General features: G+C 50.9%; 1 protein-coding gene and 1 long non-coding RNA gene across 7 annotated transcripts in view; one reads left to right on the top strand and one right to left on the bottom strand.

Moving 5' to 3' along the window:
* The window catches only part of LOC144615415 (pleckstrin homology domain-containing family M member 1-like), a 20,460-nt gene extending 5,658 nt beyond the window's left edge, over positions 1 to 14,802 (bottom strand). For 2 of the 4 annotated variants that reach the window (XM_078442365.2, XM_078442369.2), the window contains exons 1-4: positions 12,117 to 12,205; positions 8,865 to 8,953; positions 5,121 to 5,368; positions 2,760 to 3,386 (exon numbers count right to left, since the gene is read on the bottom strand). In XM_078442365.2, coding sequence (XP_078298491.1) covers positions 2,760 to 3,386; positions 5,121 to 5,368; positions 8,865 to 8,912 — 923 coding nt within the window. In that variant the 5' untranslated portion in view covers positions 8,913 to 8,953; positions 12,117 to 12,205. Of the gene's footprint in view, positions 1 to 2,759; positions 3,387 to 5,120; positions 5,369 to 8,864; positions 8,954 to 9,353; positions 9,514 to 12,116; positions 12,208 to 14,688 lie in introns of those variants that run through there. The other 2 variants (XM_081794779.1, XM_078442366.2) reach the window with 2 other exon arrangements.
* On the top strand, positions 13,073 to 24,427 carry LOC144615416 (uncharacterized). Of its 3 annotated transcripts, XR_014137164.1 has the most exons (4): positions 14,912 to 14,926; positions 18,389 to 18,521; positions 21,738 to 22,166; positions 23,501 to 24,427. It is a non-coding gene; the product is annotated as an uncharacterized LOC144615416 (long non-coding RNA). The 3 variants fall into 3 exon arrangements; XR_014137165.1 differs by lacking the exons at positions 14,912 to 14,926; positions 18,389 to 18,521 and adding an exon at positions 13,073 to 13,563; XR_014137166.1 differs by lacking the exons at positions 14,912 to 14,926; positions 18,389 to 18,521 and adding an exon at positions 18,528 to 20,870.

Below are 24,427 nucleotides of genomic sequence, written 5' to 3'. Positions count from 1 at the left end.
ATATTTTCTCGCATTCTGTGGGTTGCCTTTCACTTTCTTGATGGTATTCTTAGAAACAAAAGAATTCAATGATGACGAAGACTGTTTTCTCTATCTTTTCTTTTGTTGCTTACGCTTTTGGTATCGTAGCTACAGAATTAATACAGAATGGTTTCTAAGGTAGTCTGGGACAGTTTGGCCATCGACACAAATAAAGATAGCGACAGGGGAGCTTGGCCGGCTCAGTTGGTGGAGCGAGCGACTCTTGGTTTCAGGGTCATGAGTTAGCACCCCACCTTGGGCCTAGAGCGTCTTTGAAAAAAATAAGGATAGGGACAGATTATAATCTAGTGAAAGAGATAGGAATCCCTGAGTCCTTAATAGTAATAAATAGACAAACAGATACATAACGGGGATGGGGTTGGAGCTCTTCCTGACAATAAGATGGTGAGTGATAAACGTGGAGGTGGTCATGAGGTTGGAAAATCATCACTCTGCAGCCATCATAGATTAGTTTGGGCAAGAATCATCAATGGATATTAAATCTAAGGTGGTGGGAAGCTTGGTGAAGAACTGGATGGGGCACCTGGGCTGGCTCAGTCGGTTAAGCATCCAACTTCGGCTCAGGTCATGATCTCGTGGTTCATGGGTTCAGGCCCAGCATCGGGCTCTGTGCTGACAGCTTGGAGCCTGGAGCCTGCTTTGGGTTCTGTGTCTCCCTCTCTCTCTCCCCCTCTGCCGCTCACACTCTGTCTCTCTCTCTCTCTCTCAAAAATAAATAAACATTGGGAAAAAAAAACTATCAATGCCATGAAAACACAGAATGGGGCTATTTCTGTCACCGTGTGCATGTGTGTGTGTGTGGTGGGTGTGTGCATGCGTATCTTTCCCCTGAAAGCAGGTGTATGTTCCTGAGAGCAAAGGCCTAGGTTCCTCCACCCACAGGCTGCTGCTTGGGCAAGATGGCTGCCCTAATGGCCTTGTTTCCTCACAGATGTCTTCTAAGCTCACTCCGTACCAGCCCGACTCTTGATTTTGGCTTGGGTCATGATCTCACAGTTCCTGGGATCAAGCTCTGCATCACGCTCTGCACTGACAGCGAGGGGCCTGCTTGGGATTCTCTCTCTCTCCCCCCGCCTCTCTCTCTGCCCTTCCCCCACTCATGCTCGCTTGCTGTCTCTCTCTCTCTCTCTCTCTCTCTCAAAACAAGTAAATAAACTTGAAAAAAAAGTTTATCATGTTCTACCTATTAGATGAGCAAATATCCAAAAGTTTGATAATACCTTCTGCCTACAAGGCCGAGGGGGCACAGGTACATTCCTGACAGAGTGTAAACAGGCGATTATCTATGAAAATTGTAGATTCATTTATCCTTTGCCTCAGCAATTCTGTTTCTGGGACTTTACTGAACAGAGATAGTTGCATAGAATTCAAAGATCACATACACACGGTTATTTACAGAAAGAGTGAACTCCAGTGTCCAGGAAATACAGGGCTGGTCAAATAAACTAAGGTACATTCATACAATGGAAACACATGCCATAGGGGGGAAAAAAAATTAAGAAACTGATATGAAGCTCCAAAACAAAAATCCTGATCTCTTCTAAGACAAGGTATCAAACAGTATATTTATAATAGCTTTGTGGGGATGGGGCAGAGATAAGAAATATAAAAGACATTTAAAAGTCTATTACAGATCTATTAACAGATATTAACAGTTATTAACAGATCTATTCATATCTGTTAGATGCATTTAGAAACATCAGAAAAAGACATGTAAAGGGGGTGCCTGGGTGGCTCGGTCAGTTAAATGTCTGACTTCAGCCTAGCTCATGATCTCACGGTTCGTGAGTTCGAGCCCCACGTTGGGCTCTCTGCTGTCAGCACAGAATCTGCTTCAGATCCTCTGTCCCCCTTTCTCACTGCCCCTCCCCTGCTCATTCTCTCTCTCAAAAATAAATAAATAAACTTTAAAGAAAAGAAAAAGAAAGATGTAAGGAATGAATAATTATGGTTACAAAGGTGGAGAAGACGTTTCACTGTAGGTAGACTTTTTTTTCTTACCATAAAAATAAATCTATTAAAAAATGAGTGTTTAAAAAGGGCCTGAACGAAGAAGGCTCTGCTGGGGTGAGCATGGTACAACATAGAGAGATGGTGACTCACTACCTTGTACACCTGAGACTAATGTAACACCGTGTGTCAACAATACTCAAATAGAAAAAAGTTCTTTTAAAGAGACAGCTCTGCCCAGCGTCCCTTCTCTAGTCAAGTTCATTGCTCCCTGTGCTCTTCCTCCACTCACTCGCTTGGCCCCTTTTGTGCACCACCTCCTCCAGGCCTCATTCAGGGTCTGTGTCCTTCAGAGGCCTTCTGGGAGGTCGCAGCGGAGCACCCAGACGCGCTGGGCTTCACTGCGTCTTTTGGAAGTTGTATATCTAACTCCGAACCGTTGGTTTCCGCCCTAGAGGCAATAATATTTTACACGAAGCCTCAGAGAAATTAGGTAACTGGTCGAAGATCAGCCAGGGGCAGAGCTGGAGCCTGATTCAGCTCGAGCCCTCCCTGAATCCATTCTCCTCGCTGCCCCATGTTGCCTCCAGTTACAAGTCCCGGCAACTCCAGTCCCTGAGGAAGAGCCACGATCCCCTTTTCCTTTATGCCCTTAGAGAGGTCAATGCTCAGTGACAGGCAATCACATGCTATAGGGAGGGAGAGAAAGAGGAAGAGGAGAAGGAAGGAAGGCAGGGGGAGGAGAGGAGTGGGGGAAGGACACTCACTCTTGCAGAGACGGGTCTGAATCATCGGCATTTGCTGTCCCCAGGTCGGAGTCGTAGGACATGGGCTCCTCGGAACGGTCTGGACTCTTGGAGCCATTCTCTTGGAGTAGGCAGCTATCAGAGTTTAGGCTGCAAGACAGCTGGGATGAACCGGCGGTGTCCAGGCTGAGGGAGGAGGCCGTGAGCTTCCGGTTCCGTCGGATCTTATGGCCTGAGTGCTGGACTTCGATGTCCTCTGAGCCTGAGGAATGGGAAATTGAATCCAGAGACTCTTTCCGCTGTAGTTCTGTCCCAGAGGTGGTGAGGGGGTCGAGCTCAGAGAGCGGGCAAAGCCCAGAGAGAGCCAGCGGGGTGAGCGTCCACTCGTTTAAGATGGCGGACTTGTAGGAGGGCTCGAAGGATAAGGACGTCAGTCCCTGCAGGAAGCTGAGGAGGAACTCGCCCTCCTCGGCGTCTCGAAGCAGGGCTGTGGGCTGATAGTACTCGCACAGGCGGGCGGGCTCCTGGAGGAGCAGCTTCAGGTAGCACTCCATCAGGCCGTCATTGAGGGCCAGCCTCAGCCAGGCCCGGCAGCGGCCCACGTCCGTGCTGACAAAGATCAGGTGCTCCAATTCCGAGACGATGTGCCTGGGGGTGGAGAGGACAGGCTTGTTTCAAGAAGTGAGTTCAGATCACAGAGGATCATTTTATCCACTGGTGAGCAGGAGCCAGTAATAACGACTGCAAGTATATACAGGCTTGGGAAAATATCTCAGATAGCAGTGTTCTACAGGGAATTGAGAAATATTTAGCTACAACTCCCCACTTTTTCAAGGTTACTGTCATGCAGGATAATTGCCATTTTAGTTTCAACTCCCCAGGCGCCCTTGACATCACCTGCTCATCCGGCATACATGTGATGAGCCCCTAAGTGCCAGGTCTTTGGAGCTGTGAAGATACAGGATACAGACATGGTCCTGCCCTCAGTCCAGGTTACTACCTTTCAAGGGCACACGGAAGTGAACCCTGTTGTCAGTAGAGCTGGGGTGGGGGGAAGGCAATCACTTCCAGGTTGCAGTAAGGACAATGCCTTAGGCAAGGCATTGCGGGATTAGGCATAGGGATTAGGCACAGGCAAGGCATTGAGCTGGGCCTTGAGCGATTTCAAGCCGCAAAGATGGAAGGGGAACCTCAGGCACCAAGGACTGACAGAGAAAAGGCACCAAGGGTAGGGAAGCAGCAGCTGTGTAACAGGAGTGGTGAGCACTCCCGTTACAGCACGGGGAGGAGGAGGAGTGGCTGATTGGGTTGCAAAGTCAGGTGATGCAGGGTCTTGAGCATCCAACCGGTGAGGCAAGGTGGGGCAAGGGTCCCCACACCTGGCTGTGCGTCAGAATCACCTGGGAACCTGGTCAGGATACAGATTCCGGGGCCCCAACGAAGTGAATGGAACTCCAGGCTAGCACTGGGGAGCCTGAGAGTTTTTACACCGGGAAATGACTTGACCGCAGTCGCGCAGACTTCTGGGTGGGCTGCTCGGGATAAGATCATGTACCCAACTCAGTTCCCGAACCCTTGGTCTGATGTAAATGCCCTTCCTCTGACCATCACAGTGCCCTGAGCACGTCTCGCCCATAGGAGTGCGTGCTCCACAGGGCTCAGGGAATGAGCTCGGGTTAGCTTAAGCTCAATAAATGTTGACCAGCTGCCTGACCTAAGGACAGACACAATGAGATAAGGGGGACAATCAGAAAGCCACTGCCACCTAGGAGTGAGGTAAGAACCTGAGATAGGGCGGTGGCAGTCAGCATGAAAAGGAAGATACAGACTGACAAGGCACCTTCAGGCTGAAGGTGGCATTTAATAGCCCTTAGAGGCAACGTGCCAGCAGCTGCTTGCTCCAAAGCCCAGGCAGTTAGGGCCAGGGCCGCAGAGGCAAACGTCCCAGGGTGGATATTCAGATGATCTGGATTCCACGTCTTTAAAAAATGCCATAGCCTGTTAGGATATAATACTTAGCATAGAGATGTTCAAACATTCCAAGGCAGGGTCAGCAAACCTCTTCTGTTAAGGGCCACTTAGTAAAGATTTTAGGCTTTGCAGGCCACACATTCTCTGTTCCAACTACCTAACTTTGCCACGGTGTGGCAAAAAGGCGGCTCCTGCTAAAGGCGACCAGCCAGGGGCCTGAGCAGCCCCAGGCCATTGCCTGTGCGCTGAGGGGCTCTTGAGGCTTGGTCTAACAATAACCCCTATCTCACCCATCTCCATTCTAGAACACAGAGCATCTCTGCTGCTTTCCCATATAGCTGTAGAGGGAGAGCCCAGGGTCACCCACACTGAAGCTCCTCCCCAAAGCAAAGCCTCCCCTGCTGATCTCACTTGTGGGTGACAGCTTTCAGGAGGGGCCAGAAGACAGGCTGAGGCAGAGGCTTCTGGTGGGCGCTCTTCTTCCTTTTCCCTCCGGCCTCGGCTCGGATGTGCTTGGCATGCAGGCCGTGGATAAATACGGCCTCCAGGGCACTGCACATGGTGTTGGCATCTCCGTCTTCGCTAGTGACCACTGTGTCCGAGGACACGTACTGCTTCTGCAACGCCTTCACAGATCCCACTAGCTTCTTCTTGATGACCTAGTCGGTGTCAGACATAACACAGGCCTTTAGAAGATCCTGCGGTGACCCCTGGAAGGTAAGTGCTTATCACCAAATACACGCACACCCACACACGTGCTCACGTCTACCTGTGGGTGTGTATACAGCAAAACTAGCACAAGCTAATCATAGAAAACAAAGATGGGCGCCTGGGTGGCTCAGTCGGTTGAGCGTCCGACTTCGGCTCAGGTCGTGATCTCACGGTTCATGGGTTCGAGCCCCACGTCGGGCTCTGTGCTGCCAGCTCAGAGCCTGGAGCCTGCTTTGGATTCTGTGCCTCCCTCTCTCTCTGCCCCTCCCCCACTTGCACACGCACGCACGCTCTCTCTTTCTCTCAAAAATAAATAAACGTTGGAAAAAATTTTAAAAAAAGAAAGAAAACAGAGACAAAGCATAGAGGAGAAAAGGAAAATTACGTACTTATACCACCCAGAGATAGTTATTTTTTTGCAAAGATATTTGTATATTTTTCTTTTGTTTTGCTTTTTAAACCGAACTTCAGTGATTTGATAGCCATAGAAATCTTGTGTTTAAATACCGGCTCCATCATAGTTACAGGTGTGGGAGCCTGGGTGATCCATCTAGGGCAGGGGTGAAGCTTTCCACCTTGTTTAGGGGTCTACGATTCCATGAAGAGGCAACAAGTGCCACTTTAGAACCATAAAAACACCAAGAAAACAGGAGCATGGTCCACATTAAGAAAGATCGTAGGGGGGCGCCTGGGTGGCGCAGTCGGTTAAGCATCCGACTTCAGCCAGGTCACGATCTCGCGGTCTGTGAGTTCGAGCCCCGCGTCGGGCTCTGGGCTGATGCCTCGGAGCCTGGAGCCTGTTTCCGATTCTGTGTCTCCCTCTCTCTCTGCCCCTCCCCCGTTCATGCTCTGTCTCTCTCTGTCCCAAAAATAAATAAAAAACGTTGAAAAAAAAAAAATTCAAAAAAAAAAAAAAGATCCTAGGGGCACCTGGGCGGCTCAGTCAGTTAAGCATCTGACTCTTGATTTCAGCTCAGGTCATGATCTCACGGTTTTTGAGTTTGAGCTCCGTATCTGGCTCTGTGCTGACAGTGTGGAGCCTGCTTGAGATTCTCTCTCTCTCTCTCTCTCTCTCTCTCTCTCTCTCTCTCCCTCTCTCTGCCCCTCCTCTGCTCATGCTCACTCTCCCTTTCAAAATAAATAAAATAAACGTTATTTATTTAAAAATATCTTTTTAATGTTTATTTTTGAGAGAGAGAGAGAGAGAGAGAGAGACAAAGTATGAGGAGGGGGGAGGGGCAGAGAGAGAGGAAGACACAGAATCCGAAGCAGGCTCCAGGCTCTGAGCTGTCAGCACAGAGCCTGATGCAGGGCTCAAACCCACGAGCCGTGAGATCATGACCTGAGCTGAAATAGGACGCTTAACTGACTGAGCCACCCAGGCGCCCCTAAAATAAATAAATAAACTTTAAAAAGAAAGAAAGAAAAAAGGAAAGATCCTTGACCTGGCAGTCAGAGGCAGATGTTAGTCTCAGCTCTGTTGGTCAACAGCTGGGTCACTACAGACATTTCACTTAACCTCACTGAGCTTAATTTCCTCATCTGTTAAACGGAACGAATACTTCCTGACCTACAGCACAGGAGTTGGGGGGCGGGGGGATTACTCTGAGGGCAGGACTTGCTTTTTTTTTTCATTCTTGCATCCTCAACACTTGGCTTGGTTCCTGACACATGTAAGTATTCCGTTAAGGTCTGTTACATAAATCAATTATAAAATACATATATGTAAAATCCTTTGGAAAGATAAAGACAGTTCTGTCATAGTATAAGCATGTCAAAATTACCTATGTGTTTTGGAAAAGGATTGGGAGGGAATACAGAAAACCTGGTTTGAACTGTTAGCTGATAGGATTATGGATAAATATTTTACTGTTTTATTTTTATCTTAGCCCAAACAGTTCATGTTAATGTTCTTTGAAAAGTCGAATGTTCTTTTTTTTTTAAAAAAAAAAATTTTTTTTTTTTAATGTTTATGTATTTTTGAGACAGAGAGAGACAGAGCATGAACGGGGGAGGGTCAGAGAGAGAGGGAGACACAGAATCTGAAACAGGCTCCAGGCTCTGAGCGGTCAGCACAGGGCCCGACGCGGGGCTCGAACTCACGGACCGTGAGATCATGACCTGAGCCGAAGTCGGACGCTCCATCAACTGAGCCACCCAGGAGCCCCTGTTTTTTTTTTTTTTTTTTTCTTTATAACAGCTTTAATGAGACACAATTTACATTGCCTAAAATTCACTCATTTAAACTATACAGTTCAGTGATTTTTGGTATGTTCACAGAATAGTGAAACTACAGCCACTACCTAATTTTAGGACATTTTCATTGTCTCAAAAAGGAACACTGTGCCCATGAGCAGTCACTCCTCTCTAGTCCCCTCTCCCTCAACCCCTAGCAACTACTAATCTACTTTCTGTCTTTATGGATTTGCCAATTCTGGACATTTTGTGTAAATGAAGTCATACAGTATGCAGTCTTTTGATGTTAGACATCTTTTCATATGACTTATGGGTCATATACTTCTTTTATTGTTTGCTTATTTGACTGGAGAGAGAGAGAGAGAGAGAGAGAGAGAGGCAAAGAGAGAGGAGGACAGAGGATTCAAAGTGGGCTAGGGAGTGACAGCAGCAAACTCCCAAATCGTGAGATCATGACCTGAGCCAAATGGACGCTCAACCGTCTGAGGCACCCAGGCCACCCTAATGCCCTCTTTTCTTTTTTTTAATGTTTATTTATTTTTGAGAGACAGAGAGAGACAGCATGGGAGGGAGAGGGCAGAGAGAGAGAGGGAGACCCAGAATATGAAGCAGCCTCCAGGCACTGAGCTGGCAGCACAGAGCCCGATGCGGGCCTCCAGCCCATGAGCCGTGAGATCATGACCTGAGCCGAAGTCGGATGCTCAACCGACTGAGCCACCCAGCTGCCCCTTCTTTTAATGTTTACTTATTTTTGAGAGAGAGAGAGAGAGAGAGAGAGAGAGGGAGAGAGAGGGAGAGAGAGAGAGAGAATGTGCATACATGTATGTGCCTGTGGGGGAGGGGGCAGAGACAGAGCGGACCGAGGATCCAAAGCAGGCTCTGCTCTGACAGCAGAGAGCCCAATGCAGGGCTTGACCTCACAAACTGCAAGACCATGAGCCGCTTACGATCATGACGCTTAACCGTGTGAGCCACCCAGGCGCCCCATATGTATGACTTCCTTTGAGAAATCCTTGGTCTTCAGGCAGCCCCTATTAAAATCCGTTGTTTTTTATCAATTCCCATTCTATCACCAATAAGATGTTCTAGAAAGGGCAGGGTCTCCTCAGAGCCTGCTTCTGCTATAACTCTTTCTCAGCCCGAAGCCTCGCTTTCCAGACAGTACTCATTCATTTCAAAGTGAGGAAGACCAATGACATGGCTGTCCCGTGCCCCCTTCCCCACCCTTGAGCCTCTCCGACTGCCTACCGGGATGGCAGCCCGGGGGTCCAGTCCATTCTCCACCACCGAGAGCATTTCCGCTCACACTGCAGCTCCCTCGGAGAATCACATGACACCTGCAGAGACAGACGGCGCGGCCAGATGAGCAGGTTCCAGCTCACCACCCCCAGCCAATTCTCCCCCTCCCCCCAGCAGGCAGCGGGTCAGCCCATCTTCCTCAAACTGCAATGCAAAGGCCTCTGAATTCAAAAGTAAAAGCCAAGAGTGGATTTTAAGGAAGGAAACAAGGGAAGAGAAGAAATCTGAGGGCTCGAATCTCAGGAGGTGGGGAATCCTATGTGCCGTGGGTGGGTCCACCCTAATCAGGGCATGGAGAGGCCTCTGTATGCCACACCAAACGCTGGCACAAAAAAGCAGGGAATGAGGGGCCGATTTGGATACAGAACTAAGGGTGCGAGGGGGATGCTGCCGCTGGAGGTGCCAAGAGCCCACGTGGACCAGGAAGCAGGGGCTCACAATTCACATTCGGAGCCTCTGACTCCTGTGCCAGCCCGATGTCTGCCAGCTCGGCAGGGACAAGCACAACTGAAGGAAGTTTCCAAAGGGAGGGCCTCTTGCTACATAGCTGCTTCCCCTCCAGGCACGAGGGTCCAGCTGGAGCAGCACAGGGACACGCCTAAAGGGAAACAACACGGGTTCGAATCTCAATTTGCCACTAACCACTTAGGCATGCTAGGTGGGGCACCACGGCAGACGTCTCAAACGGAGGTTATGAATGTGGAAAACGCCCAGCACAGTGCCTGACGGTACTAAGGATAAATGGTATCTATTACCCCGGTTGGATGTGGCCAAGCCTTATAGGCAAAGGCCACTGTCTGAATGAGTCCGCTCAACTACCTGAAGTCAGTACACAGGTAAATCCCTCAGGGCACTGGCTTCCCCCCCACCCCCCCGGGGGTGGCTTAGGTGGGGGGGGGGGGGGGGGCTCAACCTGAGCCTCGGGGGGTGGCTGTTGGCTCGCCTGGACCGCCCCAGCCACTTGGACGGACCAGGATTGGGCAGGCACATTCCCATCTAAACAGATCTCTAGTGACCACGCTGCCGAGCATGGAGGGACACCAAAAAATAGGTCATCGCTGTCTCTGTTCTCAAAAACCTATGGCCCAAAGAAGTTATCAAATGGAGGCATGATGAATGGATTTTGTACTGTTTACACACATTGCTTCATTCATTCCTTGTAACCACCCTAGGCGAGCTCTTTTATTATCCAGATAAATCAAAGCTGACCCAGGTCAGGGAACTTCCCAAGATCCCAGGGCTGATCAGTGGCGGGCTCTACCACCTTCGGCCAGGATGACATCCACCCTTCTGGAAGAGGCGGGTGTGAGCTAGGGCTAAGGGGTGGCTGGGGAGGGGGCAGGGAAGTCTTGGGAGGAGGGCTCTCCAGCTGGGGGCCCAGGTGGCGGGATGCAAGGGAGCATCAGGGTTGAGTCTGGCAGGAAAGGTTTACAGGCGAACAGTGAGGCATGGAGAACGGCAGGGTGGCCCTAAATGATGAAAGACGCTCTGATTCAAGCCCTGGCCTCTGGATCCGGCAGAGGGTGAACAGGACCCAGCGCCGACCTTCCTAAGTAAGGACATGCAAAGGCAGATAGGTGTGTGGAGGACGGCCCCCACGAAACCAGCTCTGGTCAGCGCACAACAGACTGACAGGAGGAACACTAGCCCCTGGCCACAGCCCATCAGACTGTCTCTCCCTCCACCACTTTCCCAGCTCCTACCCACTGGGAATCCTCAGGACCCTTCGCTGGAGACCAGCTCCATGCTCTGGCCACCAGGGCACCGGGAGAAGGGGACATACTATAGAGTCGGTCCTGAAACCGTGCCTGATCCTAGAGGCTGGGTTTCTTCAAGGCTACCCTACGCAGCCCTGCAGGCCACGTTCAGGCTCGCTGGCTTTGAGACCCTGGCATCCAATCCCCTCTGGCAATTCCGGGGGCCTGCCCTTCTAGACAGAGCCTCAAGCCCTAAAACTGCCCTTCCCTCAGCCGGCCTCAAGGCTTGGGCCTCAGCAATCTGAAGAGGAAGACCATTGAGGCCTCATCAACTAATTCACTGAATATAATATTCACTGGAGGGAGGGAGGCTTATCATTAAGTGGGTGCTCTGGCCAAGTCAGGGTCTGCTGAAAAAACAAAGTAAACTGACACTGAGGTCAGAGCAGGGCCAGACAAGAGACAACTGTGACCTAAAACAGTGTCGGGAACGTCACAAAAGGACAACAGTGCAGAGAAACCTAGAAGAATTGCCACTTGACAATTCACAAAACAGAACTGAGACGTGGGGGTCAGGCCAAAGTTCCGGGCACATCTTTCCTTGCAGGAAGCCAAAGCTCCCTACCTACATAGGCCTGTCGGTTCTAGAACGCCTCAGGAAGGCAGGAAATGGCTCAGAGGCAGGACCACGACCATCTACGATGTGAGATCTCTGGGCTCTGGGTCTCCTGACTGCTAGGTCAGCACTCCAGCAGGCTCCTTGGGTGAGCCAGACCCCCATCTACCATGCTATGGGACTGGTTTCACTTTCTATCTTCAGAGCTGTCTTCACTGACACCAAGAAGCAAACGAAAGAGGGGTGGGTCTTCAGGAGACCCAGAAGAAAGAGAGCAAGTAGAGAGTTCAAACATCCCTGATACAGTGGAGCAGAAAAGGTGAGTGCCGTGTGCCTTTAGGAAACTCTTAAGTCACCCTTCGTCTACCTCTGCCCCTCTGTATTGGTTCACTCTGGCACAGGATCTCATTCTCTATCCTCATTTAATTCTTAAAACAATCCTGTGAGAGAAGGATGAGTATCCCTCATTCACAGAAGAGAAAACTGAGGCTCAGTAGAAACATGCCTCAGGTGAGGGACAGAATTTTCTCATTCCAAGCTCTGTGCCTTTCGTCAGTTCATACTGTCCCAGGTCCTTGGTTCAAAGAGTTTCAGGCAAACTTATTATTCACAGACTCTTCAGAAGCTCCACCTTATCAAAGAAGGCCTAACACTGACAAGAAACAATCTTGCCCATCAGATCTGTGGCCCCAACTAGCTGACCACAGGTCCTTTCCATGGCAGCCAGGTTTCCGAGCTGTCCCTCCTCAAATGTTCCAACACACAGGAAGGAATCGTTGGGGTTGATTCTCTTCGTGATACTGCCTGGCCTTCTATAAACATCCAATTTCACTTCCTCCAGAGACTAAGGAAGAACGAAAAGAGGAGAAGGACTCAGATGAGACTTACATTAGAAGAAGAAATGGATAACCTGGCTTCACCACTTTCGAAACACTCCGTTCATCAGTAAACAGCAACCTCTTCTTCTTAGAGACTTCCCCGCCATCCGCGACAGCCTCGTCTCTACGGCCTGACTCCGATCCTGCACCTGGCTATGCACGACAACAGGCCGGTGTTTAAGCCCTCCAGCTGCTGTACCAGGTGATGAGTCAGGGTTTTCAGCTGGAAACAAATGACAAAGTTATCTTCTGATTCAGAAAGACAGCTGATACTTCAGACATGTGAGTGCTGAGTAAACAGCACCTCCTTCTACCTGAAGAAAGTTGGATTTCTAGACAAGAGCCCTGTGGGGGGTGGGATGGGTGTGGGGGGGGGGGGGAGTGGGTAGGGCGACAAAGCAACTGAATATCAGCTGGAGGGCAAGCAACTTCTAGCTCGTGATTCCCAGTCCAAAGGCTAGTGGGTGAGGCCAGAAATGTGAGGTCTAGGAACACTGGGTATCTTTCTTTCCTCCCTCCCTCCTTCCATCCAACAACACCCATCTCTCCCATATTCTTGTCCCAGATCCCTTAAGATTCTGGCAAGGACCAAACTCTGAGTGAATGAAAGCAGGACCTTTGCCTGACTCATTCACCATTGTCTTTCTAATGCTTCAAACAGTGCACGGCACACAGTGGTGCTCACAAAATACTTGCTGAATGAACAGATGAGTAAAATAAAAAGGCTCAGACCGTTTCAGACTGTAAGAAGTTGAGGTATACAACTTCTCAGTGGTGGGGTCACTGCAGAACTCCTTCCATTACACCAAGCTGCCAACAGGCTGAAACCCTTCAGAGATCACACCTTAACGGAAGGGGATATTGAAGGTAAAAGGACATCCGATTCTCAAAGGCGTGAGACTATAAATGCAAGCAAACACAAGGGGTCTTCTTTGGGGTCCTTTACAATGGCTGTCAAGTGGCCAATCCTTTGGAGTTTGGTCACCAGAACTTAGAGGGGATGTGCACCCCCAAATCCCAGGAGATTATAAATGTTAACCATGGAGCCTGGGTGCCTCAAGAATGTCTAGCTACTCTGAGATAACTTGACTCTCTGTGTTCATGGGTAATCAAAATGGTCAAAACTCAATGATCCAGCACCTGCAAAAAGAGGAAGCAATTCAACAGCCTCCACGGAGGCCTCGGCGTCCCCAGGATCCACTCATCTCTACTCTTCACAACATGTAACGTCACCTCTGGCACATTCGGTAGCGGGACTAATCTACAACCAGTTCTGGCCAGGAGGAGCACTGGGTGAGGGTCCTTTCTGAGCGGCAGGGCAATGCACATGGACATGATTCTGTGACCACAGCCAACCCCACACAGTGGAACCGCTTGAGTTTCTCCAGATCGTCACCCAAAAGGAAGTGATAAGCTTCCACTGCCCCAGCTGAATGAGTAGCTCCCTCACCTTCCAGGTATTTGGATGATACCTATCATTCCAGCAGCCAACGCGAGTAATGTAATATGGATGCCAGGAATACAATCCTTAAGGACAGGTACAGGGGGCCTGACATCCAGGAAAAGCACTTGACCCACGGGAGAAGGATCTCTACTCCTCCACACTTACTTACCATCTGAGGCCCTGCCTCAATTGAGGTGTTCGGCAAGTGCCTGGCTCTGAGAAAGCAGGTGGGGTTGGCAGGGGACTGCACTAGGTTCTCAGATCAAATGGGGACCACATCAAGGGAAGAGTGGGCACAGAGCTGGGATGAAGAGTTGAAATGGGGATAGGAAGACGTCAATCTAACAAGATTGGGTAGGGGTGGTGGGAACTAGGGCAGCAAGAGTTGGGGGGTGGTTTAGCAAAGACTCAGGAATGAAGTGTCCTCAGGCTGGCTGGGGATGGAAAGAAAGTATGCGGTGGGCTTGGAAGTTAGGGGTTGAGTGGGTGAGGGCAAGAAGATACATACAAGACTTGAGATAGGGCTGAGATCAGAGTTATCAAGAAGAGGGGGGTAAGCGCAATAGGGCATCTACTGTAGTGGTAGGTATTAAATGAGTGGGGGGAGGTGGGTGTTTTGGCTGAGCAGACCTTGGGGGGCTGAGCAGGGGGGCTGGGATAAGAAAGCTGAGCCTGAAAAGGGGTAAGCCAGAAAGACGGGGAGGGGGAGGGGGGGCTCGAGGAGGTTTGCGTGGAGCACTGGGATTGCCAAAGGGGTTGAGGGGTGAGAAGGAGATGCGTTAGAGGGAGGCGGAGGGAAGTGGCTGTCCTAGGGGTTGGAAGTGGGCTACCGTGGGGTCGAGTGTGGCTGCACTTACGCAAGACCAGTGGTGAAGGGGTGAGGGTAAGGGCTGGGCTCGGGTCACGGGTGGAGAAGAGGAAGGGGACGGGTCAGCACTGGCTGTTTGGGCTGAAGGCTCGGGTCCGAGTGGGGTAGGGTGCGGGGCTCAGGCCGGGCAGGGAAAAGGCTCTGAAGCAGGACAGTTTCAAAGCAACCAAGGGTTTGCGATCACGGACAGGGCTGGTGACCCATCGCCCGTTCTCGTCTCGGCCCCGCCGTCCCCTTCTCACCCTCCTCGCCCTCTGACCCCTAACTCACCAGAGGGAGCGGGGAGGGGGCGCGGGGCACTCCTGGCCACTGCAGCCCCTAAGCCTCCGACCAGGCGCTGCGGCCTCCGGGCCAGGGACAACAGGAAACGGCGCTCGCGGCGCCTGACGCCATCACGTTGGTTCGGCGTCCGGCCCCGCCCCCGGACCGCGGAGCCCAGCGCAGGGCCGGCGGAGCCTCGGGGCGGGGCCAGCGCTCAGGAAAGCCCAAGTTCCCAGCTCCAGAGCAGGTGAGTGATCTGGGAGGCTGGGGACTCTGCGACCCGAGATGCGCACGAAGAGGCGAGGCCACCAGGCTAGCCCACCAGTGTCGGGCGGAACGTGTCCTACTGCCCGCCCCCAGCAGTGTCTGCGTCTCACTAGATCCCGGCCGCCTTCTGGGTTCACGACCTTGCCTGGGCACAGCACTATCTACCGTGCTGTCTACGGAGGCTGTCTGTTGGCCTCCTGCCCGGAAGGTTCCCACTTGTAAAATCGGACCAATAACGTCTACCCTAGTTTTGCCTCCCTGAGGGCATCAGTGCAGTTGGTGCTTCCCGCCTGGTGGTTCTCAGGACAAGCATACAGGTTTTGATCACCCCTATCACCAAGGGAGCACCTTTAGGTACCCGTCAGCCCCCAGGCATGAAGCTTAAGGTTCTGGTTATTCTCATCTAGCCAGGAAGTTGTTTGTTTCCTTTACTTGGTAGAGTTGACATTTCTCTTTCACATGGACCCAGAACAAAAGGTCAAGAGTGTGTGTTGGTGGGGGTGGGGACAGATGTCTTGTGCTTTGGACACTTCATACCTGCAGGCTCAGGTCAAGTGGGATCTTAGGGCCTGAGTGTGGGGTGAGTACTGGGGTGGAGAGGTACTGCTACCTGCAGGTCCAGGGGGACTTTGGGGGTGTCTACAGGGCTGGTCTGGGAACGGGACAGTTCTTGGAAGAAAGCTCCACTGATCTGGGCCAGGCTCTCCATCAGCCTTTCTGGGAAGGGGAGAAGAAGGGGTCCCAGTGCCTGTTTCCATTTATAAAACCAGCTGTTGGAGATGTGGCACCTGAGTGTGTGCGGGCTGCCTCTTCAATAATTCTGTCTCTAGGAGCGAGAACCACCTCTCCTCGATTTTAGACTAGATGAATCTGAGTACATTTAGTATGGTTAACAGTTGAACAGAAAGTTAGAAATAAGGACACGGAGGGATGCCTGGGTGGCTCGGTCGGTTAAGTGTCTGACTTCGGCTCAGGTCACAATCTCACAGTTGTGAGTTCCAGCCCTGCATTGGGCTCTGCGCTGACCGTGCAGAGCCTGCTTGGGATTCTCTCTCTCTCTCTCTCTCTCTCTCTCTCTCTCTGCCCCTCCCTCGCTTGTGCTCTCCCTCTCCAAAGTAAATAAACGTTAAAGATAAATAAATAAGGACACAGAAGCAAAGCATTATCTTAGCGTTAAACAACTTGGAAAGTAAGGAATTTACTGGGAAATCCAGTTTCCTGGGCAAAAGGATAGTGTTTCTGGTTATAATTATAGCACATCAAGAGCATCAGTGTCTTGATACAAGCATGCCCTCCCCCAGATGGAGCCAGCAACATTCCTCAGTTCTTCCAATGAATTTTTGCGCAGCCGCTGTCTGCAAAAGCTGTGGGAACCCCGCATGGTAATCTCTTATCTATCTTTTCAGGAGCCCCTGTCTCCTGGTCTTCTCTTACTTCTCAGGCCTCTCGGCCCCTCTGCAAAGTCTACGGGCTTGTCCTCCTCTCTCCATCTTACTCTGGCGCACATTTCCACCATTCGTGGGCCACGAGTCCACCAGGTAATCTGAGGCCGGAAAAAAAAATCTCCCATTACCCTGTTATTTGAGCAATAATAAAGGTACGTGCAAAGTGCCATGGTGCCAGGGAAGAGGCCTTGAAGGTTATCCTGGCGGAAGCAACTTTTATCTGAGCCTTCCGGGTGGACACAGGAAAGGGCAATGCCTGCGAAGAGACTGGTAGAGAAACGGCCGGTGGGTAGGAATGCAGACTGAGCTCAGGGGAGGGTGCACGGAGAGGTGGAGAGGAAGCTAGGAAGTAAGGCTAGAGTAAGGGGAGGGGGCTTAGAATGGAAGGGGGAGATAAAGACAGATTGGGCAATGGGGAAAGGGAGGAGGCACAGACACAGCTGGAGGCCAGTGCAGGAAGGGCTCAGACGCTCACAAAGGCACTGGTCTGTCAGATTTCAAGCACTACGCATAGTCATTCAAAGCCAGGCAGGAGGACTGCAGGCATCTGAATTTCTCGGGGGTCTAAGGTGTAGATTCCTGAACCCCGCCCCTGCCCTGGAGAGTCACTCTGGGATGAGGTCCAAGTATTTAGCCTTGACCCAAACCTTTTCTGTCTCTTGCCCTACCACCCGTGGATCTGAAGGGTGAGAAAATGTGAGAATCTCTCCTTAACCTAGGAGCTGAAGGGCAAGGCATTTAACAGGTGTGGAAAATAGAGGCTCCTATTTGCCAGATAGGAATTTTGATTTATCCTTAGCAACCACCCTGAAGGTAAGCACCATTGTTATCCCCATGGCATAGATGATAAAACAGGCTTAAGAGAGGTTAAGGAACTTGGGGGCCCAAGGCCATACAACTCATAATTACTACAGGTGGGATCCTCACCCAGCTCTGATTCTAGCTGGAGAACTAGCATAATTCAGTGGCCGAGCAAGTGGGCTTTGGAGCCGGGAATGCTTAGGTTTGAATACCGGCTCTACCCCATACTGTTTTCTAGGCCTTCCCTAAGACAGCGCAGGGCCCAGCACAACCCAGCAAGTGTGGGCCTGAGACCACTGCCACAGTCAGTGGTTTTCATAGGCCCCTCGAGATGGCACCAGAGATAGAAACTTCTAAGTTTGATTGGTGGTTAGAAAAGAGAAGTAAATCACAACACGCTGAGGCCCCTCTGCCTCAGGCAGAGGGGCCAGAGTGTGTGACTTCCGGGAAGTTCCCCAAACTATCTGAGCCTCAGTTCCTCATCTGTAAATTGGGGAAAATATCAGTTGCCATGAGGATTAAATAAGATAATATCCTCAGGACGGTTTCTGGTCTGAAGTAAGCACTTGAGGATAACTAGCTATATTATTATTATTATTATTATTATTATTGTTACAGTTTTGGCTAATTCGTACCTACCCAGTTCAGTCAGATCTCCGTTTTCTAACTGGTCTTTGAGCACTGGAGTGAGAGCCTCTCTTGTTTGAACCCCAGATGTATGCTTACTTGGTCTCTGACCGAAATCATCTAAGCAGAACTAATGCCACCATTTCTTTTGAAACCGGAATAGGTAATGTTCTCATGGCTTCTGTTGCAGGAAGCTGGTTCTTCCCACTCTCTTTAAAAAATGGATTTAAAGGGTTCGTAAAAATTATGTGTCAATTCTATCTCAATAAAGTTGGACACAAATACAGCTTTGAGGTGCCGTTGACAAAAGAATGGACTCTTTAAGCCTCCCAAATGTTATCACACATAGTTTACAGTTCAAATAGTACGAAATGAAGTGGTGAGGAAACAGAATGACCCGCAGCAGCTTCTTGCCTCGACCATCCCCACCCTCCTGGGCCAGCTCGCCAGTCCTCGGTCCTCCTTACCTCTCGCTGGATCTTCTGGTGCTTATCTCCACCTATCTTGTGTTTCTAGCTCTTAATTCTTCCATTTAAAAGAGTTTTTTAATTTTTTTTTTTTTTTGAAAGAGAGAGAAGGAGAGAGAGAATCCCAAGCAGGCTCTGCGCTGTCAACACAAAGTCCGATGCGGGGCTCGAACCCACGAACCGTGAAATCGTGACCTGAGCTGACGTCAGACGCTCAACCGACTGAGCCACCCAGGTGCTCTGATTCACCCATTTTAGACGCTATCTGTGGACTTCCTAGCAACACAGGCAAGGAGTTAGGTCTTTAACACCCCCCACCCATTCCATTCTTGGGGTTTAGTTTTGTCACTCTTGCCCCATGATTGATAGTGGTTGCAGAATTGTGACTAGGTAAGCATTGTTCACCGCAGAGCTTGCTCATGTAGTCCGATGGCACTCGTTTCTGTCCCCTGACCCCCCGGGGTTTAATTTCTTCTCCTTCTCTTTCTGTGCTGCCCGCCACGATCACTCCTCCACTCCGCTCCAGTGCTCTGGCATGACAGTTAGTGCCGTTTCCCTCGGCTACCTCCTTGACCTGTCATACGCTGCTGTCCTGGAACCTTCCTTCGCTGCTTCCTGGGCTGGGGTTTTCCTGGCTCCCTTCTCTTCTTGCTTTCTTTACTCTCTCTCTTAATCTGCAGTTAAGAATCCCTTTCTAATATTAAAAAATAGAATGGTCTTCGGACCTGCTCGTGATCGTAGGGATCCTTTCGATATCTATTAATTGGGACAAAAAATACAGAAAGACCAAAAGTTACTATGAAGGCACTCCTGCTCTTAAGTGAATTTGTGTTTTACTCACAATAGCATCTATGAACGTGTGAAAGCCTGTTCAAAGTTTAGGCTTAGGGTTAGTTCAATCTAGCCTCAATGTCTGGTCTTCCATTTGTCACCTCGCCCCCTCAACTTGCCGTGAGACAACCCCCTCTCTTGACTTTCTATTCAGTTCCTGTGCCCTAGCAGAGACTTAAGTACTGGTTTAAGGCCCACCTTGCAGGTGCACGCTGACCATGGCTGGCCAATCAGGGTCTCCTCCTGCCAGATACAGGGTCCAAGCAGACCAATCAGAGGCTTTTTGAAGACTGGCTTTCCTTTATGAGGCTTGCTCAACCTCAGTGGAGAGTTGGAGTTACTAAGGACTATCTTTGCAGTCTTGGGGCATCCATCCTGTGGCCTGAAGCCGTCATGGAGGAAAGCACAACTGAGGGATAGTTGGGGAGAGAATGACGTTTGAGCGCTAGATGCGGCCAGCTTGAAGATCTTAGGCTTCCCGGTTATGTGAGCCGATACACCGTATGACATTTTTGGCTTAAGCATATTTTAGTTGGATTTCTTTCACTGGGAGCATAAAGAGCGGCGACTGATATCCTGTCTTTGTGAACTTGGGCAGGTTATACAAGCGGTGCGTACAGACTTGGACCGTGACAACGCAGCTCCCACTAGGTCCCCTATGGCTGCCCTGTTATCAGCCTGAGCCTGAGACAGCTTGACATTGAATAGCCCGTTTTAGGGACTGGAGGAAACGACTTACCATGAGTCACTGCCCTAAAATATGCTTTCTACCCACATGCCCGGTGCCTGGAATTCTGTGGTGATGGTGGCATTCGTCAGGGTTAACCATGGCTCTCTTCAAACGGTTCTCCTTTGGAGTGTGAAGTCTGCGATATTTAACTTGTAGAAGTCCTTTCTTCTGGAGGTCCCTCTGGCAGGCAGTGGATCCAGGATGCGGTGTAGACAGACCTAGGTACACATCTCAGTTCCCAATGGCACAGTCCCTTTGCAGCTTTGCGGGCAAACCCCTAGCACTGTGTGCTGACCTTTAGGAGGTCAGTCTGTATCACATAAGGAATCCGACGCAGAGAGTGAAGAAATGGTCTCAGATTCACCCAGTAATCTCCCTGAGTCAGCCCTGAGGGCAGGGCCTGGCCCTAGGCGTTGGGAAGAGGAAGGAGATGTGATTCTTGTCTTGTCAGGGCTCCTGACCTGATAGAGAACTGCGGTTGAGTCTTCACATGGACGGACGCTGTCTTTCACTCTGCGCCATTCGTAGGTGACGCCTAGAAGAGCAGGGCCACCGTGTTGTAGCCTCTGACCCAGGACTCTGTCACATTCTGGGAGAGAGAATTATGGGCCCTCCCCGCATCCCCGCTCCTGCTGTGTCTCCTCGTGGCCACAGTGTACTTTCCCATCCCCTGGCTTGGGGCTGGGGGCTGGTTCCGTGCTTAGGCTCGAAGAGGCCCGATGGCTCTTTTGCTTGCTCTCTTACGCTTCTCTTGGGTAGCCGCTGCCTCTTCAGCCTGGGTCCCGGCAGCAACACAGGGAGAAAAGACCAGCAGTGAGAAGCAGCGCCGATCCAGCCAGCAGGGCATTAAAGTACAGCGGTAACGGCCAACCTGTGAGAATCGGTTTCCCAGCCTCCTCTGAGTTTTGAGGATGGTCTATTAGTTAGCACTGTTGTGGCAAAAGATAACAGATACATGGATTCCCTCCGTTATCAGGTTACGTACAGGTTCAGCTGCTGCAGTAGAGACCCAACACAACAGTGGTTAAGTGATTTTTTTTAATTCTTTTTTTTTAATCCTTTTTTTCGGGGGGCGGGGGGGAGAGTGCAAGCGGGGGAGGGGCAGAGAGAGTGGGGCAGAGGATCCAAAGCGGGCTCTGTGCTGACAGGCTGACAGCACAGAACCCGATGTGGGACTCAAACTCACGAACCCCGAGATCGTGACCTGAGCTGAAGTTGGATGCTTAACCGACTGAGCCACCCAGGCGCCCTTTAATTCCTTTGTTTTTAAATGTTTATTTATTTTTGAGACAGAGACAGAGATTGAGTGGGGGAAGGGCAGAGGGAGACACAGAGTCTGAAGCGGGCTCCAGGCTCCGAGCCGTCAGCACAGAGCCCGATGTGGGGCTTGAACCCACGAACGGTGAGATCCTGACCTGAGCCGAAGTCGGACACCTAACCGACTGAGCCATCCAGGCGCCCCAACAGTGGGTTAAATTAAAAAACAGCTTCTTGGGGGCACCCGGGTGGCTCAGTCGGTCAGGTGTCTGACTTTGGCTCAGGTCACGATCTTGCCGTTCATGGGTTCGAGCCCCATGTCGGGATGTGTGCGGACGGCTCAGAGCCTGGAGCCTGCTTCACGTTCTGTGTCTCCCTCTCTCTCTGCCCCTCCCCTGCTCATGCTCTGTCTCTGTCTCTCAAAAATAAGTAAACATTGAAAAGAAATTTTTTTAAGAAGCAGCTTCTTGATCTCTCATATGATAATCCGGTTAAGTACTGGATCTGGGGCTGGTTCGGTGGCTCTTATGTCAGGGAGCCAGGCTCCTTCTGTTTTCCTGCTCTACCACCCTGGGGTGTAGCCCTCATCCAGACGAGGCCTTTGTACCGTTGAAATCTTCATTTCCTCCACAGTGTGGCGCCAGACCGCTCTCTGCCGCTGCCCTGGAAACACACGCAGCCTAAGCACCATTCCTGCCTCTGCTCTGGGCCTCGGGACTTTTCTTCTTCTTGAATGAGTGTGCTCCCGCCCCCCAGCTGGTGCTCCACGCCATCCCCCAGGTCTCAACAACATACCCCCACCAGGACCACAGGAGCCAGAGCTGGTCGTGCCTGGTGGTCCTCAGGACTGAGAGGCCCTGACCTCCGTGGGGGCAGGAGCCGGCCAGCATGACCAGTCGGGACTCCCAGGTTAAGAATCCAGTTGAGCCTCCTGGTCATCCTCAATCTGCTCTGCCCTTCGTCTCCCACCCCCAAATCCCTGCCGACCTCCAGCCCTGAAGAAGCCGGAGAACCTCTGCTTCCCCCACCTCCCCGTCCGCCTTGTCCTACTTCAGTCGTTTGGTGAGCATAAAAAGGCCTGTCAAAGTGGTCCCTCTGTTTGGGGGATGGGCTCAGGAGGGGTGGGCATGTGGGTTCGGAGGGTGACAGATTCTTTCTCCAAATGCTCGCCAGGCTCCTCCGAGCCCTCTTCTTGATTCGACCTTGCTTGGCCTGTGAAGGCGAACAAACACGGACGTGGTTGCTGGCAGCTCGTGGCCGCATCCCTAGTAGGACCCTAGCCTCCCTTAAAGTGCCTGCCTGCAAAACTCCCGGCTGTCTAAAGGATTGGCTGCTGAGTCCAGCCAACGCCTGAAGATCGGGCCCCTGTCTCCCAGCTTCTGTGAGAGGGCAGGAGCTTAACTTTGAGAAGTGTCAGCAAAGCCAGATGGGTCTCATATGGGCCAGCGTCCCTTCCTGCTTTTTGTCATCTTTCACTTCTGATTATAGAGCCCCCCACTCATTCCCTTCCCTAGTCCCTCATTCTCCCTGTGAAATACCCCATCACCTCTGTAATAATCCCAGTCGGGTGCCTGCTCACGATGAACCCTTTCCCCTACGGCACTGCAATACTATGTTACTGACTGAAATCTGTCTGGATTACTTTAAGTAGTGTCTGCTTTTGTTTGTTTTCATCAGGGGAGGTGTGCAGGATCAGCCTTTTAATTTTTTTATTTTTAATATTTATTTTTGAGAGAGAGGCAGGGTGCAAGCAGGGGGGTGGGGGAGGGGCAGAGAGCGAGTTAGACACAGACTCCAAAGCGGGCTCCAGGCTCCACGCTGTCAGCACAGAGCCCGACGTGGGGCTCAAACCCAAGAACCGTGAGATCATGACCTGAGCCGAAGTCGGTCGCTCAACTGACTGAACCACCCAGGTGCCCCAACAGCCTTTGAAATTAAATTATTTTCAGGATCAGCTTTTTAAGTAAGCATCCCAGGGATGTTTGCGTATAGAGGTCCAAAGGCTGTATTTTGAGAAAACATGTTTCCCTGTGGAGATCTTTTCTCTGGCAGCCCTTTTGAATGGGGGCTATGTTTTCTCAGATACTGCATTGCCAATAGTCCATCCAGCTTTAATTCCAGTGAGAACGTTCCAGAGATGAAACTAAGAATCAACTCCAGGCGCTTCTCCAGTCACCTCTGGGGATGAGTGTATGTCGTCAGCATCCAGCGCCTCACCTGCTGCCCAGCTAGAATGACACCTTTCAGGGTTTCCGACTTAGAAACACGACCACCAGGTTACTCCACGTGGACACCACCCCCCTTTTACAAAGCCTTTGAACACCCCCCCATCAGGAGGGGTTTGCTGGATGATGTTGGTTGGCTCTTGACACCCATTTCTAGCCCCTTCTTTGCAGGTCCTGGAAACCCACGAACCATCGTTGACAGATTCCCTCGACAGCAGAATTGTGCCAATAAAGCGTACCTGTGTGAAATTTGGAAGGCGGAGGTGGAAGGAGGTGGAAGCCATGCTTTTCTCCTCTGTAGCAGCAGACATGCGGGCCGAATGTTGGAGTCCATACTCCCCACCAGTCAGGCTTGGGGCCATGGGGCTGTAGTGACCCCGGCAGTGGCTTCCCGAAGTTTCCTGACCGAGTGGCAGCAGCAGCTTTGAATCTATGGAGAGCAACTGTGGTAAAGTAACCTGAGAGCTAGTGGTGCGATTCCCCCCTGGCCCTGACCTTCACCACCGCGAGCCCCACCAGTGGTGAGCACCAATTGCTTGTATGACCTTTGTGTGTGTGTGTGTGTTTGCAATATCTAGAATGGTTTGTTTTCCTGGCTATGGTAGTTTTAAAATATGTTCACAAAACTGACGGTTGATGGGGGGTGGGAGGGAGGGGAGGGTTGGGGATGGGTATTGCGCCTGGGTGGCTCAGTTGGTTGAGCGTCTGACTTTGGCTCAGGTCATGGTCTCACCATTCATGGCTTCGGGCCCCGCATTGGGCTCTGTGCTGACAGCTCAGAGCCTGGAGCCTGCTTCAGATTCTGTGTCTCCCTCTCTCTCTTGTTCTCTCTTCAAAATAAACATTAAAAAAGATGTTTTTTGAGGAATAAATGTTTATTGTTGTTTTTAAAAAATTTTTTTAAATGTTTATTTTGGAGAGAGAAAGAGACAGAGACATAGAGTGCGAGTGGAGGGGTGGCAGAGAGGGTCATAATCTCGTGGTTGGTTCATGGGTTCGAGACCCGCATCGGGCTCTGTGCTGACAGCTCAGAGCCTGGAGCCTGCTTCATATTCTGTGTCTCCCTCTCTCTCTGCCCGCATGCTCTGTCTCTCTCTC

Source organism: Panthera onca (assembly GCF_046562875.1).
Source record: "Panthera onca isolate mPanOnc1 chromosome E1 unlocalized genomic scaffold, mPanOnc1 haplotype 2 h2.Chr16_ul_3, whole genome shotgun sequence".
Lineage (NCBI taxonomy): Eukaryota > Metazoa > Chordata > Mammalia > Carnivora > Felidae > Panthera > Panthera onca.
The sequence above is the reverse complement of the archived record's forward strand: the minus strand, read 5'-3'. Positions and strand labels throughout refer to the sequence as shown.